At 38.8% G+C, this 15,311-nt stretch overlaps 1 protein-coding gene across 1 annotated transcript in view; it reads left to right on the top strand.

Annotated features, from left to right (window-relative positions):
• The window catches only part of RSBN1L (round spermatid basic protein 1 like), a 67,446-nt gene that overhangs the window by 36,197 nt on the left and 15,938 nt on the right, over positions 1-15,311 (top strand). The window contains exons 2-3 of the mRNA XM_049783845.1: positions 1,004-1,120; positions 13,366-14,006. Coding sequence (XP_049639802.1) covers positions 1,004-1,120; positions 13,366-14,006 — 758 coding nt within the window. The remainder of the gene's footprint in view (positions 1-1,003; positions 1,121-13,365; positions 14,007-15,311) is intronic.

Below are 15,311 nucleotides of genomic sequence, written 5' to 3'. Positions count from 1 at the left end.
CTGCACTCAGAAATCATCCTGGCAGGCTCAGAGGATTATATAGGATGCCGGGATTCCAACCACCGTTTGTCCTGGAACGGCTGTGTGCAAGGCAAACGCCTTACTGTTGTGCTATCTCTCCACCCCAAGAAGAGATATTTAATAACACATTTTAATGAAGTAACACACTTTTGAATAATAGAGGAGTACTGAGATCAGGATAATATAGTTTGAAACTTAAAGAGAAGTTTTTTTTTTTTTTTTTTTGGGCCACACCCGGCGCTGCTCAGGGGTTACTCCTGGCTGTCTGCTCAGAAATAGTTCCTGGCAGGCACGGGGGACCATATGGGACACCGGGATTCGAACCAACCACCTTTGGTCCTGGATCGGCTGCTTGCAAGGCAAACACCGCTGTGCTATCTCTCCGGGCCCTAAAGAGAAGTTTTTATTTAAAAAAATTATTTTTACTTTTTTACTTTTTTCTTTTATATCTTTATGTAAACACCATGATTACAAACATGACTGTAGTTGTTAGAGTTTTTTTTTTTTTTTTAGTTTGTTTTGTTTTTTTTTGGGGGGGGTTACACCCAGCAGTGCTTAGGGGTTACTCCTGGCTCTGCACTTAGAAATCACTCCTGGCAAGCTTGGGGGACCATATGGGATGCCAGGATTCGAACCACTGTCCTTCTGCATGCAAGGTGAACACCTTACCTCCATGCTATCTCTCCGGCCCCGATGTCACTTTTTGGGGGCATCTGACCAGCCTGGATTTGATCGCTGGCACGTTTTTGGGGGCATCTGACCAGCCTGGATTTGATCGCTGGCACTGCGTATGGTCTAAGCCCCACCAAGAGTAAGCCCTGAGCTTCGCTGAGTGTGCCTGGAAAACAGATTAAAGAACAATTGAGACAAAAAAGGAGACATGTTTGTGCTTTATATTACCTTCTTGGTGTGTTATAATTATAAAATTACACTATTTAATAAATATTTTAATTGGCTTAAAATATTGATTTTTGTCTTACAGATAAAATCAAAGATAAAATTAAAGAAAGAGATAAAGAAAAAGAGAGAGAAAAAAAGAAGCATAAAGTAATGAATGAGATCAAGAAAGAGAATGGGGAAGTAAAGATTTTGCTGAAAAGTAAGTTTATATTTGATGATTTTACTTGTACTATATAATATTCAGTGTACTTAATGACTGGGTGATTAAAATAACATATTATTATTATTTTATTTTTTAAAAAATTGTTGATAGTTATACAATGTTCCAAAACTAAGCCTTCACCGATGTTCCATTTTCCACCACCAATTTCCCCATTTACCCATCCGTTCGCCCCACCCCGATAACAGACACACTCTCTTTTACTCTCCCCACTTTTTTTTTAGCATTTTGTTTTGCAATACTATTACTGAAGTAGTATCATGCTTATCACTTCACTTACTTTCAATTCCCAATTCTTGTCCAGAGTGATCGTTTTCAACTATTATAACCATAGTGGCTCTTACTCTGTCTTCACTGAACTTCCCACCCAACATTTCTTTTGTCTTTGGAAATTATACTCATATTACAGGTGTTGTTTCTTATATTCTGCAGATGAATGCAGTGATTTTATGTCTGACCTTCTCTCTACACAGCACTATACTTTCCTTGTCTATCCACGTATAAGCAAATTTCATAATTTCAAGTTTTCTAACAACTGCTTAGTATTCCATTGTGTAGATATACCAGTTTCTTTATTTACTGATCTGTTCTCAGGCACTGGATTGTTTCCAGATTGTGGCTATTGTGAATAATGATGCAATGAGCATGGGAATCCATATTCTTTTTTATTTTTACATTGTATTTTTGGGCCTCTGGTATATTCCCAGGAGTTGTATTTGTTGGGTCAAATGGAAGTTCACTTTCTAGTTTTTTGAGGAACGTGCATATTGTTCCAAGTAGGCTGTACTAGTTGACATCCCCATCAGCAGTAAATGAGAGTTCCTTTCTTCCCAATCTATGCCAGCACTGGTTGTTCTTGTTCTTCTTGATGTGTGCCAGACTGTAGTGTGAGGTGGTATTGCATCGCAGTTTTGATTTTCTTCTTTCTGATGATTAATGATGTGAACATTTTTCATGTGCCTTTTGGCCATCTGTATTTCTTCTTTGAGAAAATTTCTGTTCATCACTTCTCCCCATATTTTGGTATAGCTGGATATTTTTTCCTCGTTAAGCTTTAACTAATGCCTATATATCTTGGATATTATCTTGGATATTAACCCCTTGGATATATTGGGTAAATAATTTCTCTTATTCCATGGGTGGTCTTTGTATTTTGGTCATCATTTTCTTTGAGGCGCAGAAAATTTTTAATTTAATGTCATCTCATTTGTTTATCTTTGCTTCCACTTGCTTGGTCAGTGATATTTCATCATTTTAGATGCTTTTAGCTTCAATATCATGGAAGTTACATTTTCTTCTATGTACCTTATGGTTTGGGGTCTGATATTAGGGGTCTTTAACTCTTTTTAAATTAGCCTTTGTGTATTGTATTAGAAAGAGTTCTGGCTTTATTTTCTTGCATATTTTCTTGCGCAAAAACTAGCTGACTAGTTTTTCCAGTACCACTTGTAAAATAACAAAGTTTTAATTGGTTGCTGAGTTTTGTTGAATATCAATGGCTAGAATATAAAAAAGAAAATGTAAAGCAGAGTTCTGATCCTCAACTTCGCTTCAGTGTATTTAGTGAGTTATTACACAGTGGTAAAGATTAAACTTCATTAAGTGATTAGCTTACTTAAATTATTTGTAAATTGGTTATAAATATATATTTGTAAATCTAGACTTTCTCCATAGTTAATCTAAGGTAAAGGCTACAGCACTTACATGGTGATTGGGTTGGGGGATAAATGCTTTTACAAAGATTTGATGGCAGTGGGGCTGGAACAATAGCACAGTGGTAGGGTGTTTGCCTTGCATGCCTCTGACTCAGGATGGACCCGGGTTCATTCTCAGCATCCCACATGGTCCCCAAGCCTTCCAGGAGCAGTTTCTGAGTGCAGTCTGAGTAATCACTGAGTGCCATCGGGTGTGGCCCAACAGCCAAAAACCAAAAGAACAATTTTTTTTTTTGATGTCAGTTACCATATCAGAGCCTAAGATTTAGAGGTGCCTAATATTTTATTTTTCACCAAATGCGAAGGAATATTGTTTTGCTTTATGCTTCTTACATGTTTCAGGATATTGTTTTCCTTTTTTTCTTTTTCTGTTGTTACTGTCTGTTACTGTGCTGTTTATATTAGATAGGGTGGAGTTGATTGGGTAATAATACAAATACTGTTAATATTGAACTTTTTTTATAGATTTTGTGATAGAATAAAATTAATGGCAGACTTAAATTCAGGGTAATGTACTTGGTTGTTGGACAGCTAGCAAACCTATTAACTACCTTAGGAAGTTGACAAATTGTGGGTCAGAACACATTGTTTTTGATTAATTTCATATTGAATTTATATTTTGATATGCCTTAATGTCTACTACATCTGGAAGAAAAAACTATATAACATTGCATGTGCTACAGAATAACTAATTAACATTTAAAATAAACAGTATTAAGGGACCGGAGAGATAGCATGGAGGTAAGGCATTTGCCTTTCATGCAGAAAAATGGTGGTTCAAATCCCGGCATCCCATATGCCTTCCAGGGGCGATTTCTGAGTATAGAGCCAGGAGTAATTCTTGAGTGCTGCCGGGTGTGACCCCCCCAAAAAAAAAGTGTTTGCGAGCAAAATAAACAGTATTAAACACTTATTCCATTCTTTGTTATATTTGCAAAAATTCTTGGATGATACTTTAAATTTTATTTATAAAGATCAGAATTTTGTTTTCAAGAAAAGTCTTTGTACTTTGAAAGGTCATGGCCTTTGTTCATGCCCACTTAATGCTTATGATATTTATGTTCTATTTATTTTCTCTTTTAGACAGTATTTATTTTCTTTTGTGTCATCTAATTAGATTGTAAGCCATTGAGACAGAAATCTAAGAATTCAATTGAAATACACTATTGAAATTGAAATGTTTACTGAACTCTCCCTTACTTGGTTTCTTATTTTTGGTCAGGTGGGGGTGAGGGAGAGGAGTAGCCATAGCCACGGGATTGCTCATGGCTCTCTCAGCTATCATTCCAGGGATTGGAATTCAGTATTAGCTATTAGAACTCTATTCTCTGCCTATTGAGTTATCTCATTGGCCTCTCAAACTCCCCCACCCTTTTTTCCTGGTAATTTTTGTGCATTTTATGTCACTCAGCTGAATGCTAGATTGCCAAAGAGATTAGGTATGCAAAAAGTTTAAGATAGCTTAAAATGAAGATTAACTATTAATATGAGACCTTAATTTTGACTTTGAAATAGTCTGATAGAGAAGGGGTTTGTTTTTGTTTTTTGTTTTTGGGTCATACCTAGCAGTGTTCAGGACTTCCTTCTCAGAGATTATTTCTGCTGGGGCTCAGGAGATCATATGGGCCATGAATTGATCTCCAGTTGCCTGCACACAAGGCAAGTGCCCTACCCACTATATTATTGCTCTGGCCTCAGAGGATGTATTTTGAATTTAAACTGAAATTTGGTAATGATGTTGGGGAAGGGGGAATGAGATACATTTGGAAAGGAATTAGTGACCTCTGGTATGACCATGGGAAATAATATTTACTAAAAATGGAGATAACTAATAATTTGTTGCTGCTTTACAGGACTATGAGGAGTTAAATGGAGTTAAAGCATGAGAGAAGTATCAGGGACAGTGGCCCATGTATACTCAGTAAATGGATATATTTACTTATTTCTTATAAGCATGTATGCGATGCTAGCTTTTTATTAAATAAAATACAACAAAACTGTTTCTTCAATGGATTGTAGATAATCAAACTAGTGAAAACATAATTCATTTGGGAAAAACATTCCTGTCCCATTGTAAGCACTGAAAATTAGCTGTTGGGGGAAAGTTATTTCCCTGCTTGGGTGGCCAATTCCCATGTGAGCCTGTGACCAGGGAAAGACATTTTTTAAAAAATTGTTTTCTGGGCCCGGAGAGATAACACAGCGGCGTTTGCCTTGTAAGCAGCTGATCCAGGATCAAAGGTAGTTGGTTTGAATCCCGGTGTCCCATATGGTCCCCCGTGCCTGCCAGGAGCTATTTCTGAGCAGACAGCCAGGAGTAACCCCTGAGCACCGCCGGGTGTGGCCCCAAAACCAAAAAAAAAAAAAAAATGTTTTCTTGGGGCCGGTGAGGTGGCGCTAGAGGTAAGGTGTCTGCCTTGCAAGCGCTAGCCAAGGAAAGATCGCGACCGCGGTTCGATCCCCGCATCCCATATGGTCCCCCCCACGCCAGGGGTAATTTCTGAGCGCTTAGCCAGGAGTAACCCCTGAGCATCAAATGGGTGTGGCCTGAAACCCCCCCCCCCCAAATTGTTTTCTTGGAGTAATAGTGGGATAAATATGATGGGAATAGTATATTTACTTTATTTTCCTTTTGTGGATTTCACTTTTATTTTCTACTTATAATTTTCTTCTGTTAATACTAATGTTACATAGTGAGACATACACTGGCATTTATTGATTATAGCACTTCAACATTTATAATATAGATGTTAGCCTTTTCTTTTTAAATAAATGCTTTCACTACACTCCAATCTCAGTTTCTCTAGGTTTTTCAGTAAAAGCTGTATCAAATTTTATATACATGGATATAGATGGAGATATACTCATATATAGTTATAGATGCTCGAGTATATATCAGATAGAAATCTTTTTTTTTTTTCTTCTGGTATTTGGGTTACAACTGGCAGCGTGTACTCCTTGCTCTGTGCTCAGAAATTGCCCCTGGCAGACTTGGGGGACCATATGGGATAGTAGGAATTGAACCACCATCTCTGGGATTGGCTGCATGCAAGACAAACGCCCTACCTCTGTGCTATCTCTCTGGCCCTAGAAATCCTATAGACATTTTTCATCTATAAAATAAAATTAATTTTGTGAGAATTGTTTAGAGAAATAAAATTATGGGCCCGGAGAGATAGCACAGTGGTGTTTGCCTTGCAAGCAGCCAATCCAGGACCAAAGGTGGTTGGTTCGAATCCCGGGGTCCCATATGGTCCCCCGTGCCTGCCAGGAGCTATTTCTGAGCAGACAGCCAGGAGTAACCCCTGAGCACCGCCGGGTGTGGCCCAAAAACCAAAAAAAAAAAAAAAAAAGAGAAATAAAATTATTTATTTATTTATTTAATTTTTAGCTTTTTGGGCCACACTCGATGACACTCAGGGGTTACTCCTGGCTCTGAGCTCAAAAATCGCTCCTGGTTTGAGAGACCATATGGGATGCAGGTGGATTGAATCACACACTGTCTCAGGTTAGCATGTGTAAAGCAAATACCCTATCGCCTGCACCACTGCTCAGGCCCGAGAAATAAAATTATTTTAGCTCTCATCCTCTTGTATCTAATGTTTACTAACTACTTTTCTAAGAATATATCTATATTCTAGTCACCTTTATTGATTTATCGTAAGAGTATACATGTTATTATTGCAGTATTTTGGGGAATAAAATAATATGTTATTATAACATGTATCAGATTAAGCCAAAGAAGTCCATGTTTCAAGTTTTGGTAAGGACTCAAGGTCACAGGAAAATAACATGCAGATGCAGGAAAATTGAAAATATTGCAGTGTACACACAAACACATAGAAAGGAAAATTGAAAATACTGTGGTACACACATACTGGAAAATTGAAATTATTGTGGTCTACACAAACACACATATTTTTTCCCCAAAGACCAGAGGTAGCAAAAAACATAGCTAAAATATGTTTTTCCTGAGATAACAACATTATATTTACAAAACAGATCCAGGGTTTTTTGTTTCTGTTTTTGTTTTTGAGCCACACCTGGTGATGCTCAAGGTTTACTCCTGGCTGTGCGCTCAGAAATTGCTCCTGGCTTGGGGTCCATATGGGACACCAGGGGATCAATCTGTGGTCCGTCCTAGGTTAGCAAGTTCAAGGTACTCCGGCCCCTGGGAAATATTTTCTTGATTTGTTTTTATATTTGGGATATGGGTGTCATACCCAATATTGCTCCTAGCCCCTGCAATCAGGGAACATTCCTGGTCAGTGCTCAGGGGACAATAAGTGACTCCAAAGATCGAACCAAAGATCGAGCTGGAGTTGGCTGTATGCAAGGCAAGCGCCACACTCACTCTATCTCTCCAGCTTTGAATTACTTATTTTCCCACCTTTTGTGGTGGTGGTGGAGTGTGGTTGTTGGACTGCACTTGACAGTACTTAGGCTTACCTCTAGCTCTTAATTCGGGGATCACTCATAATAGTGCTGGGCATATATAGGCAGTGCTGAAAATTGAACTGTGGCTAACCACATGCCAGTGAGGTTTTGATTTTTTTCTTTTGAGCCCTCTCCGAGTTTTTGATTTTTATTTTTAGTTTTTTTGTGAAGCAAGAGTTTTTATTGAAACTTATGATATGTGGGGGCCAGAGTGATAGCACCTTGGTAAGGCATTTGCCTTGCATGTGGCCAACCCAGGACGAACGGTGGTTGGAATCTCTGAATCCAATATGGTCCCCCGAGCCTACCAGGAGTGATTTCTGAGCACAGAGCCAGGAGTAACCCCTAGCTCTGTGTCTCCTGCTGTTATACCTCTTGTCTGAACCTCTTTCCAGCTCTTTGTACATTAGTGTCCTCCTGTGCTTGATATATTTGTCTGGGGGACTACTGTGTATATTGTTTTGATCTATGGAGATAGGGCTCCCATCTTGCACTTTTAGAAATTACTTTTAGATTACTCAATAATTTTATTTTTTCTATTATGGGTACTTACCCAACCTCTCTTTAAAAAAACTAAAGGTCTGGGGGCTGGAGCTATAGAACAGTGATGGGGCGTTTATGTGTCTGATCTGGGAATGACTGGGTTCAATCCCCAGGATCCCATATGGTCTTTGCTGCTTGCCAGAAGTGATTTCTTTTTTCTTTTTTGTTGTTTTTCTGCCACACCAGTTGACGCTCAGGGGTTACTCCTGTGCTCAGAAATTGCTCCTGGCTTGGGGGGACCTTATGGGATGCCGGGATTCTAACCACTGTCGTTCTGCATGCAAGGTAATGTCCTACCTCCATACTATCTCTCCAGATCCGTAAAATATTTCTTTAAAAATAAAATCTATTGGGGTCTGAGCGATAACACAGTGATAGGGCATTTGCCTTGTACGCAGCTGACCAGGTTTGATTTTTGGCATTTTTGGCATCTCGTATGGTCATCCGAGCCTGCATCTGAGTGCAGAGCCAGGAGTATCTCCTGAGCACTTCCAGGTGTTGTCCCTAAACCAAACCAAACCAAACAAATCTTGTATAGGAGCTATAGTGCAATGGTTAGGTCTCATGCCTTGTACTTGACTGATTTGGGTTGATCCCCAGCCTCCCATGTGATTCCATGGCCTCCACAAGGAGCAATTCCTGAGTGTAGAGCCAAGAATAATAATAACTCTTGAGCATTTTTTTGGATGTGGTTCAAAAACTGGGGAAAAAAGCCCCCAAACAATTGGGGCCAGAGTGGTAGTGCAGCGGTAAGGCATTTGCCTTGCACGCAGCTGACCCAGGATGGACCTGGGTTCGATATCCATCATTTCATATGGTTCCCCATGCCAGGAGCGATTTCTGAGGGCATAACTAGGTGTAACTCCTGAGCGTCACCAGGTGTGGTCCCCCCAAACAACAACAACAACAGCAACAAAACCAAACATCTATATAGTGAGCATTATCTAGTGCCCTTTTTATTGTTGTTATTGTTGTTGTTTTTTGGTTTTTGGATCACACTCATGGGTTACTCCTGGCTCTACACTCATAAATTGCTCCTGGCAGACTTGGGGACCATATGGGATGCTGGTATTCGAACCATCAACCTTCTGCGTGCAAAGCAAACACATTACCTCCATGCTATATCTCTGGCCCCTATCTAGTGCTTGATTGGTTTTAATGAAATGATGACTTTAGCTGTGGCACTGGTAAAGGGATTTAGTTTACCTATTTTACCTATGACTTTCAGTAAAACAGACAATCTCAGCTTTGATGATTGTCTGGAGGAATCAGGATGTAGCATATTAGTTGTACTCGAATCGTATAACTTATCATAGTGGAAGATACAGTGGAAAATTAGCAAAGATAAAAGCACATGAGGTGATGTCTAGGAAAAAATCTGATACAGGCACCCAAGAATTTACTCCTAATGTGGTCAAGAAGACTCAATAAATTATTTGAGCAGTGAACTGGAAGAGTTTATATGAAATTTTTTCTACTTGGGAAGAGTCTGTATACTGTGTTTTATTTATTTTGGGGGGAAGAGTTCCACCAAAGGGGTGCTCTGGATATCCTGCTTGATTATTTTCAGCCAACTATGTTAGTGGTTCAATGCAAGGGTCAGAGGTTGCATTGCTGATGGTCTCTGAGCATCACCAGGGATTGCCCAGGCCACCCTAGTGATGTTCGGGGACCACTAAGACCAAATTCAATAATGCTGAGGGCCTCCAGAGCTGTATCTTGTGATGTGTGGGTACTAGTCAGGATCCTGCTGGAACTGAGTCTAAACTGGGTTCAAATGTTCAATTCGTTGCACTATCTCCTGGTCCTCAATGTAGACTGTACAGAGAATCAACTCTTTGCTTTTTATTTTATGACTTATTAGGTTAATATAATAAATGATTTGCTACTTAAATTTTTACTATTTACAGTAATACAAACTTGTCTATCATTACATACATATTTCATGGGATTACAACCCACAGTTTAAGAAGTTAGATACTAACTGGAGAGATGGTACAATGTGAAGAACTCTTGCAGTCTGACCCACGTATGATCCTGAGCACCTGATATGATCCCTTGAGCAGTGCCAAAAGTGATCGTTGATCATAGCCAGGAGTAAGTCCTGAGAACCGCTGGATATGACTAAAAAACAAAACAAACAACAACAAAGGACAAAAACCTACATCTATAACCATGTCCTACATACCATGAAGGAAGGCTACAATGATTTTTGGGTATTAGCAGAAAACACTGGGTTTTGGGAGTGCTTAGGATCCCAAGGCTTAGTCGCACTAATCATCCAACTGGATAGGTTAGGGCCCTGTAAAGATACTACTGTACTGTACTGCTTGGGTTCAGTACTGCTAGGGGCCACTACAAGCCACCTTTGTAGTTTAAAAAGACCTTCAGGCTATACCTGGCAGAACTTGAGTGCCATGTAGTTCTGGCAATGGTATTTGTTTCCAGTGTATGCAAACCTCATGCTCCTGACTCTTACAACCTTCCTGATTCATTATACAGTGTTTAGAATTACCATTTTATATTTATATATATATTTGTTTTGTTTTGTTTTGTTTTTTGTTTTTGGGCCACACCTGGCGTTGCTCAGGGGTTAATCCTGGCTGTCTGCTCAGAAATAGCTCCTGGCAGGCATGGGGGACCAGGATTCGAATCACCTTTGGTCCTGGATCAGCTGCTTGCAAGGCAAACACCGCTGTGTTATCTCTCTGGGCCCACCATTATATATCTTAAGGTACCCATAGGTATCTTAAGATTGAAAGAAGTTTATGTTAGTATTATTTTTCCTTATATTTTATTATATATTTATGTAGAGATATATGTTAACTGTATAGCATTAGAGTGAGGTGATTATACTTTATATTAGAGAGATAAGAGAAGTAAAAGAAAGCAAAACAGAGAAAATGTTATATATAAATAAGCGGGGTTTTTTGAAGTTTCAATAAGAGTTTAGTAATATCAGACATGACCAGATAGTTTAGAGTCAACAGGTTTATATGATCTAAAGAGAAACCAGAGTATGGAAAGGATATTTTAGAAAAAGAAAATGCTTTGCCAATAGTAGAAAACTAGCACTAGGAGTGTTTTATAAGAAACTGTAAGGAAATGCTTATTAATTGAGTATGATATAATTTAGGACATAGTCTTTGGACTCTAGAGAGATTAATTGCATTTTACTTGGTAGGCACAAAATTGAGCCACCTGATGAATATATCCAGAATTTTATATAAAATATTATTTATTCTATTATTTAGAATGAGGAATAGTCATGGGCATTTAGGTTAAAATTTTGGGGGTTGGCCCTCCAAAACAAAAACAAACCAAACAACAAAAAGGCAATGAAAAAATCAGGTTGAGAGGATTGTGTTGTGATAGATTATACAAGGAAGTAACAGGTGGAACAGTGATTGCTTTTTCTCAACTATTAAATTTAATAGCTTTTAAAATATCGGAAGCATTATTTTTTGGTGAAAATAACATTTTACTTTTACTTTTTTTGTAGGGGCCTAAGGGTTATGTACATTGATAGTACTCAGGAACTTGTCCTAGCAGTACTGGGAGAGGGACCTTGTAGTGCTCAAACTTAGACCTTTGACAGATAAAGCATGCACACTAGCTCTTTTTTTTTTTTTTTTTTGGTTTTTGGGTCACACCTGGCAGTGCTCAGGGGTTATTCCTGGCTCCAGGCTCAGAAATTGCTCCTGGCAGGCACAGGGGACCATATGGGGCGCCGGGATTCGAACCGATCACCTCCTGCATGAAAGGCAAACGCCTTACCTCCATGCTATCTCTCCGGCCCCTCACACTAGCTCTTTGAGCTTTCTTCCTGGTCCCTTTTTTTGCTTTGTTTTTGGGTCACACTCAGCAGCACTCAGGGGTTACTCCTGGCTCTGCACTCAGAAATGGCCCCTGGAAGGTACGGGGGACCATATGGGATGCCAGGATTCAAACCTCCATCCATCCTGGGTTGGCCACGTGCAAGGCAAATGCCCTACCACTGTGCTATTGCTCTGGTTCCCTATTTTATTTTATTTTTTTTATTGCTAAGAAATATACTGTTATGTGTTTATATGTGCTCTTAATATTCTGTAGGCATGTAAGTACTATGTATTAATCTTTTTTCTTTGAATTTCTAGATTATTCTTACTAAGGTCTACTTAATTTGGTTATAGAAACTCGTTATAGAATGAATGAATTGAATTAAGTGAATGTCTCATACCTTTTTCTTTTACTTTATTTCAGGGGAGTCAACTCATTGGTACTCAGGGTTCAATAGTATTTGAGCACCATCAGGGCTACACCTGACATTGCCTAGCATAGTGGCTTTGCAGTATGGTCCAGGGGATTAAACATAGGGCCTCACTTATGCTAGGCATTGTGCTACCACTTAAGCCACATCTCTGATCTCTAACTTTGCTATTCCTTGACTAATATAGATGTAGTATTTGGAATCAAGTCAGTGAGAAGTGTGTATGGGATGGGGAGAGAAGAGGAGAACGAGCATGCCACACATAACATGCAGACTGACTTTGGGTGATTGGGCCTCCAGTAAACAGCACAAGTGTTCAGCTTATTGAGCTGTGTCTCTAGCAAGATCCTAATATTTTGTTTGTTAGTTTATTTTTGTTTTTGGGCCATGCTTCTAAGTTACTCATGGCAGGCTCTGGAGACCAGATTGGATGCTGGGGATTGAACCTGGATTAGCCTTGTCCAAGGTAAATGCCCTACCCGCTGTGCTAATAAGAACCCTCCAGCTCCAGATCCTAATTTTTATCATCCCCTTTATGATTTTTTGTTTTGTTTTGTTTTTGGGTCACACCAGAAGCGCTCAGGGGTTACTGCTGACTCTATGCTCAGAAATTGCTTCCGGCAGGATCGGGGGGGCCATATGGGATGCTGGGATTCGAACCACCGTCCTTCTGCATGCAAGGCAAATGCCTTACCACTGCTATTCACTGTTAAATTTTATCTTATATGGACTCAACATAGCTGATTTTAGCAAGCAAAGCTTATTAAGGAAAAAATATATGAAGCTAAGGAAGAAGTTACTGTGTTGCTGTTAACACTGTACATGTATTTTTCTTCCTTTATTATATAAATATTGTCATAGATGCCATTTTTACAGTTATAGATAAGGTATAATTCATGTTATATCAGTGGAACTTGATGGCATTGTTCAGAAACTTGTTCAACTTTCCATTTCTGATGGTACAGATTTAAAATTTGAAGATTACGCTTTCTAAACTATTTCATTTTCTTCAGTACACATTAATTAAATATCTGCTAACATCTCAGAATGTGGGCGCTTGTAACTTTGTTCTAAATCTTGGCATATGATTTTTGTATATAGAAATAGAAAAAAAAAGGACTAAATCATGACTTACAAATTGAAGCCATACTATATATAATGAGTCCCACATCTAAACCTAATTCTGAATAAAGTTTGCTTATTTGTTACGAAACTTTTCCTAAAGCATAGTCTTTTAAATAACTAAAACATGGAGTTTCAAAAAACATTTTTCTCAACAGGTGGGAAGGAGAGACCAAAAACAAGCACAGAAGACTTACAAATTAAAAAGGTAAAGAAGAAAAAGAAAAAGAAACATAAAGAGAATGAAAAACGGAAGCGTCCCAAAATGTATAGCAAATCTATTCAAACCATCTGCTCAGGATTGTTATCTGATGTTGAAGATCAAGAGGCCAAAGACATCCTAAATGATAACATACAGGATTACATTGGAAAGAATGTGGATAATAAGAACTATGATTCCAAACTTCCTGAGAACAGTGATTTTCCATTTGTCTCATTAAAGGAGCCACGGGTTCAGAATAACCTCAAAAGGTTGGACACTTTGAAGTTCAAACAGCTCATTCACATTGAGCATCAGCCTAATGGAGGTGCATCAGTTATCCACGCCTACAGCACTGAACTCTCCAGTCTGTCTCCTGTGGAGATGGAGAGGTTTGCAGAAGAGTTTGTGGGTCTAGTGTTCAGTGAGAATGAAAACTCTGCAGCTTTCTATGTAATGGGTATTGTTCATGGGGCAGCTACTTACTTACCTGACTTTTTAGACTACTTTTCATTTAATTTTCCCAATTCACCAGTGAAAATGGAGATACTGGGAAAGAAGGATATAGAAACTACAACTATGTCCAATTTTCATGCTCAGGTAAGAGGTTTTAGTTTTTATTAAAATAACTATGCTTTAGACAACATTTTTTTGCTTCTCATTTTGCTATAGGTCTGAATTAAAAGGTAAGAGCATAATAAAACTTTTGGAAAGTACTAAAACTGAGTTACTTTTTTGATGTGCACATCAGGGCTTAACACAGATGGTTTTGTTTTGTTTTTTTCCCTTAAGGAAATTTACATTTTGATTGTATTTGGGCTGGGGAGAAAAGAATTTATTGCGGGCTTAATAGCATATGCTTAGTCTTCTATTTTCTAATTCTTAAATTGGTTCCCTTACATGCATATCACTAAAATTATCTTCGTGACCAGAGATAATACAGTGAACAGGGCATTTGCTCTGCATGCTGACTTGGGTTTAATCCATCATCCCATATGGTCTCCTGAACAAGTGAATTCTGAGTGAAAAGCCAGGAGTAACCCCATGAGCACTGCCTGGTAAGGCCCAGAACCTCCCCGCCATATAAATAAATAAAATTATCTCCTTGCTTTATGGAATAATAACCAAAAATGGTTAGTATGAAATCAATCAATCCCATCTACTCTAGTAGTCATCATCTCTAAAAGTTCTCGGATAAATAACACACAGAGGAAACTTAACATCTTTTTATCAGCTGTGTCTCTGATCCTATATCTGACTGTCAGCTGGAAGGACTACTTTTAGAGGAGTTGTTTTCTAACAATTTTTTCCCCTCCCACAGATACTAAAACATATGGGTGGTTTTATTTGGGGGAGGGGGGAACCACACCCAGCTGAGCTCAGGGCTTATTCCTGGCTTGGCAGTGCTTGGGGACTACATAGGATGGTGTGCATCAATGTAGGTCACTGGCATTCCAAGGTTAATACCCTATGCATTGTACTATTATGTTACTCTGGCCCCTATTTCTAGTTTAAAAATATTTTTACCCTAGTTAGTAAGTTGTTTATATCAAATAACACTTCAAAGATGCTAACCAGTGATTAACATCTAAATATTTTAATAATGAAACAAAATTAAGTCTCATCTGGTCTGTTAGCTTTGCCTCTCAGGATGAGGGGAGAAAGTATGCTGGGTTCATTTTGGGAGTCACTGACAGGATAATCTATTTACTATTTGTGTAAATACTAGTTAAAAAACACATTTAGGGGCTGGTGAGGTGGTGCTAGAGGTAAGGTGTCTGCCTTGCAAGCACTAGCCAAGGAAGGACCGTGGTTTGATCCCCCAGCGTTCCATATGGTCCCCCAAGCCAGGGGCAATTTCTGAGCACTTAGCCAGGAGTAACCCCTGAGCATCAAATGGGTGTG

The sequence above is a fragment of the Suncus etruscus genome, chromosome 1, assembly GCF_024139225.1.
Source record: "Suncus etruscus isolate mSunEtr1 chromosome 1, mSunEtr1.pri.cur, whole genome shotgun sequence".
NCBI lineage: Eukaryota > Metazoa > Chordata > Mammalia > Eulipotyphla > Soricidae > Suncus > Suncus etruscus.
Note: the sequence above shows the minus strand (reverse complement) of the source record. Positions and strands in the feature narration are given on the sequence as shown.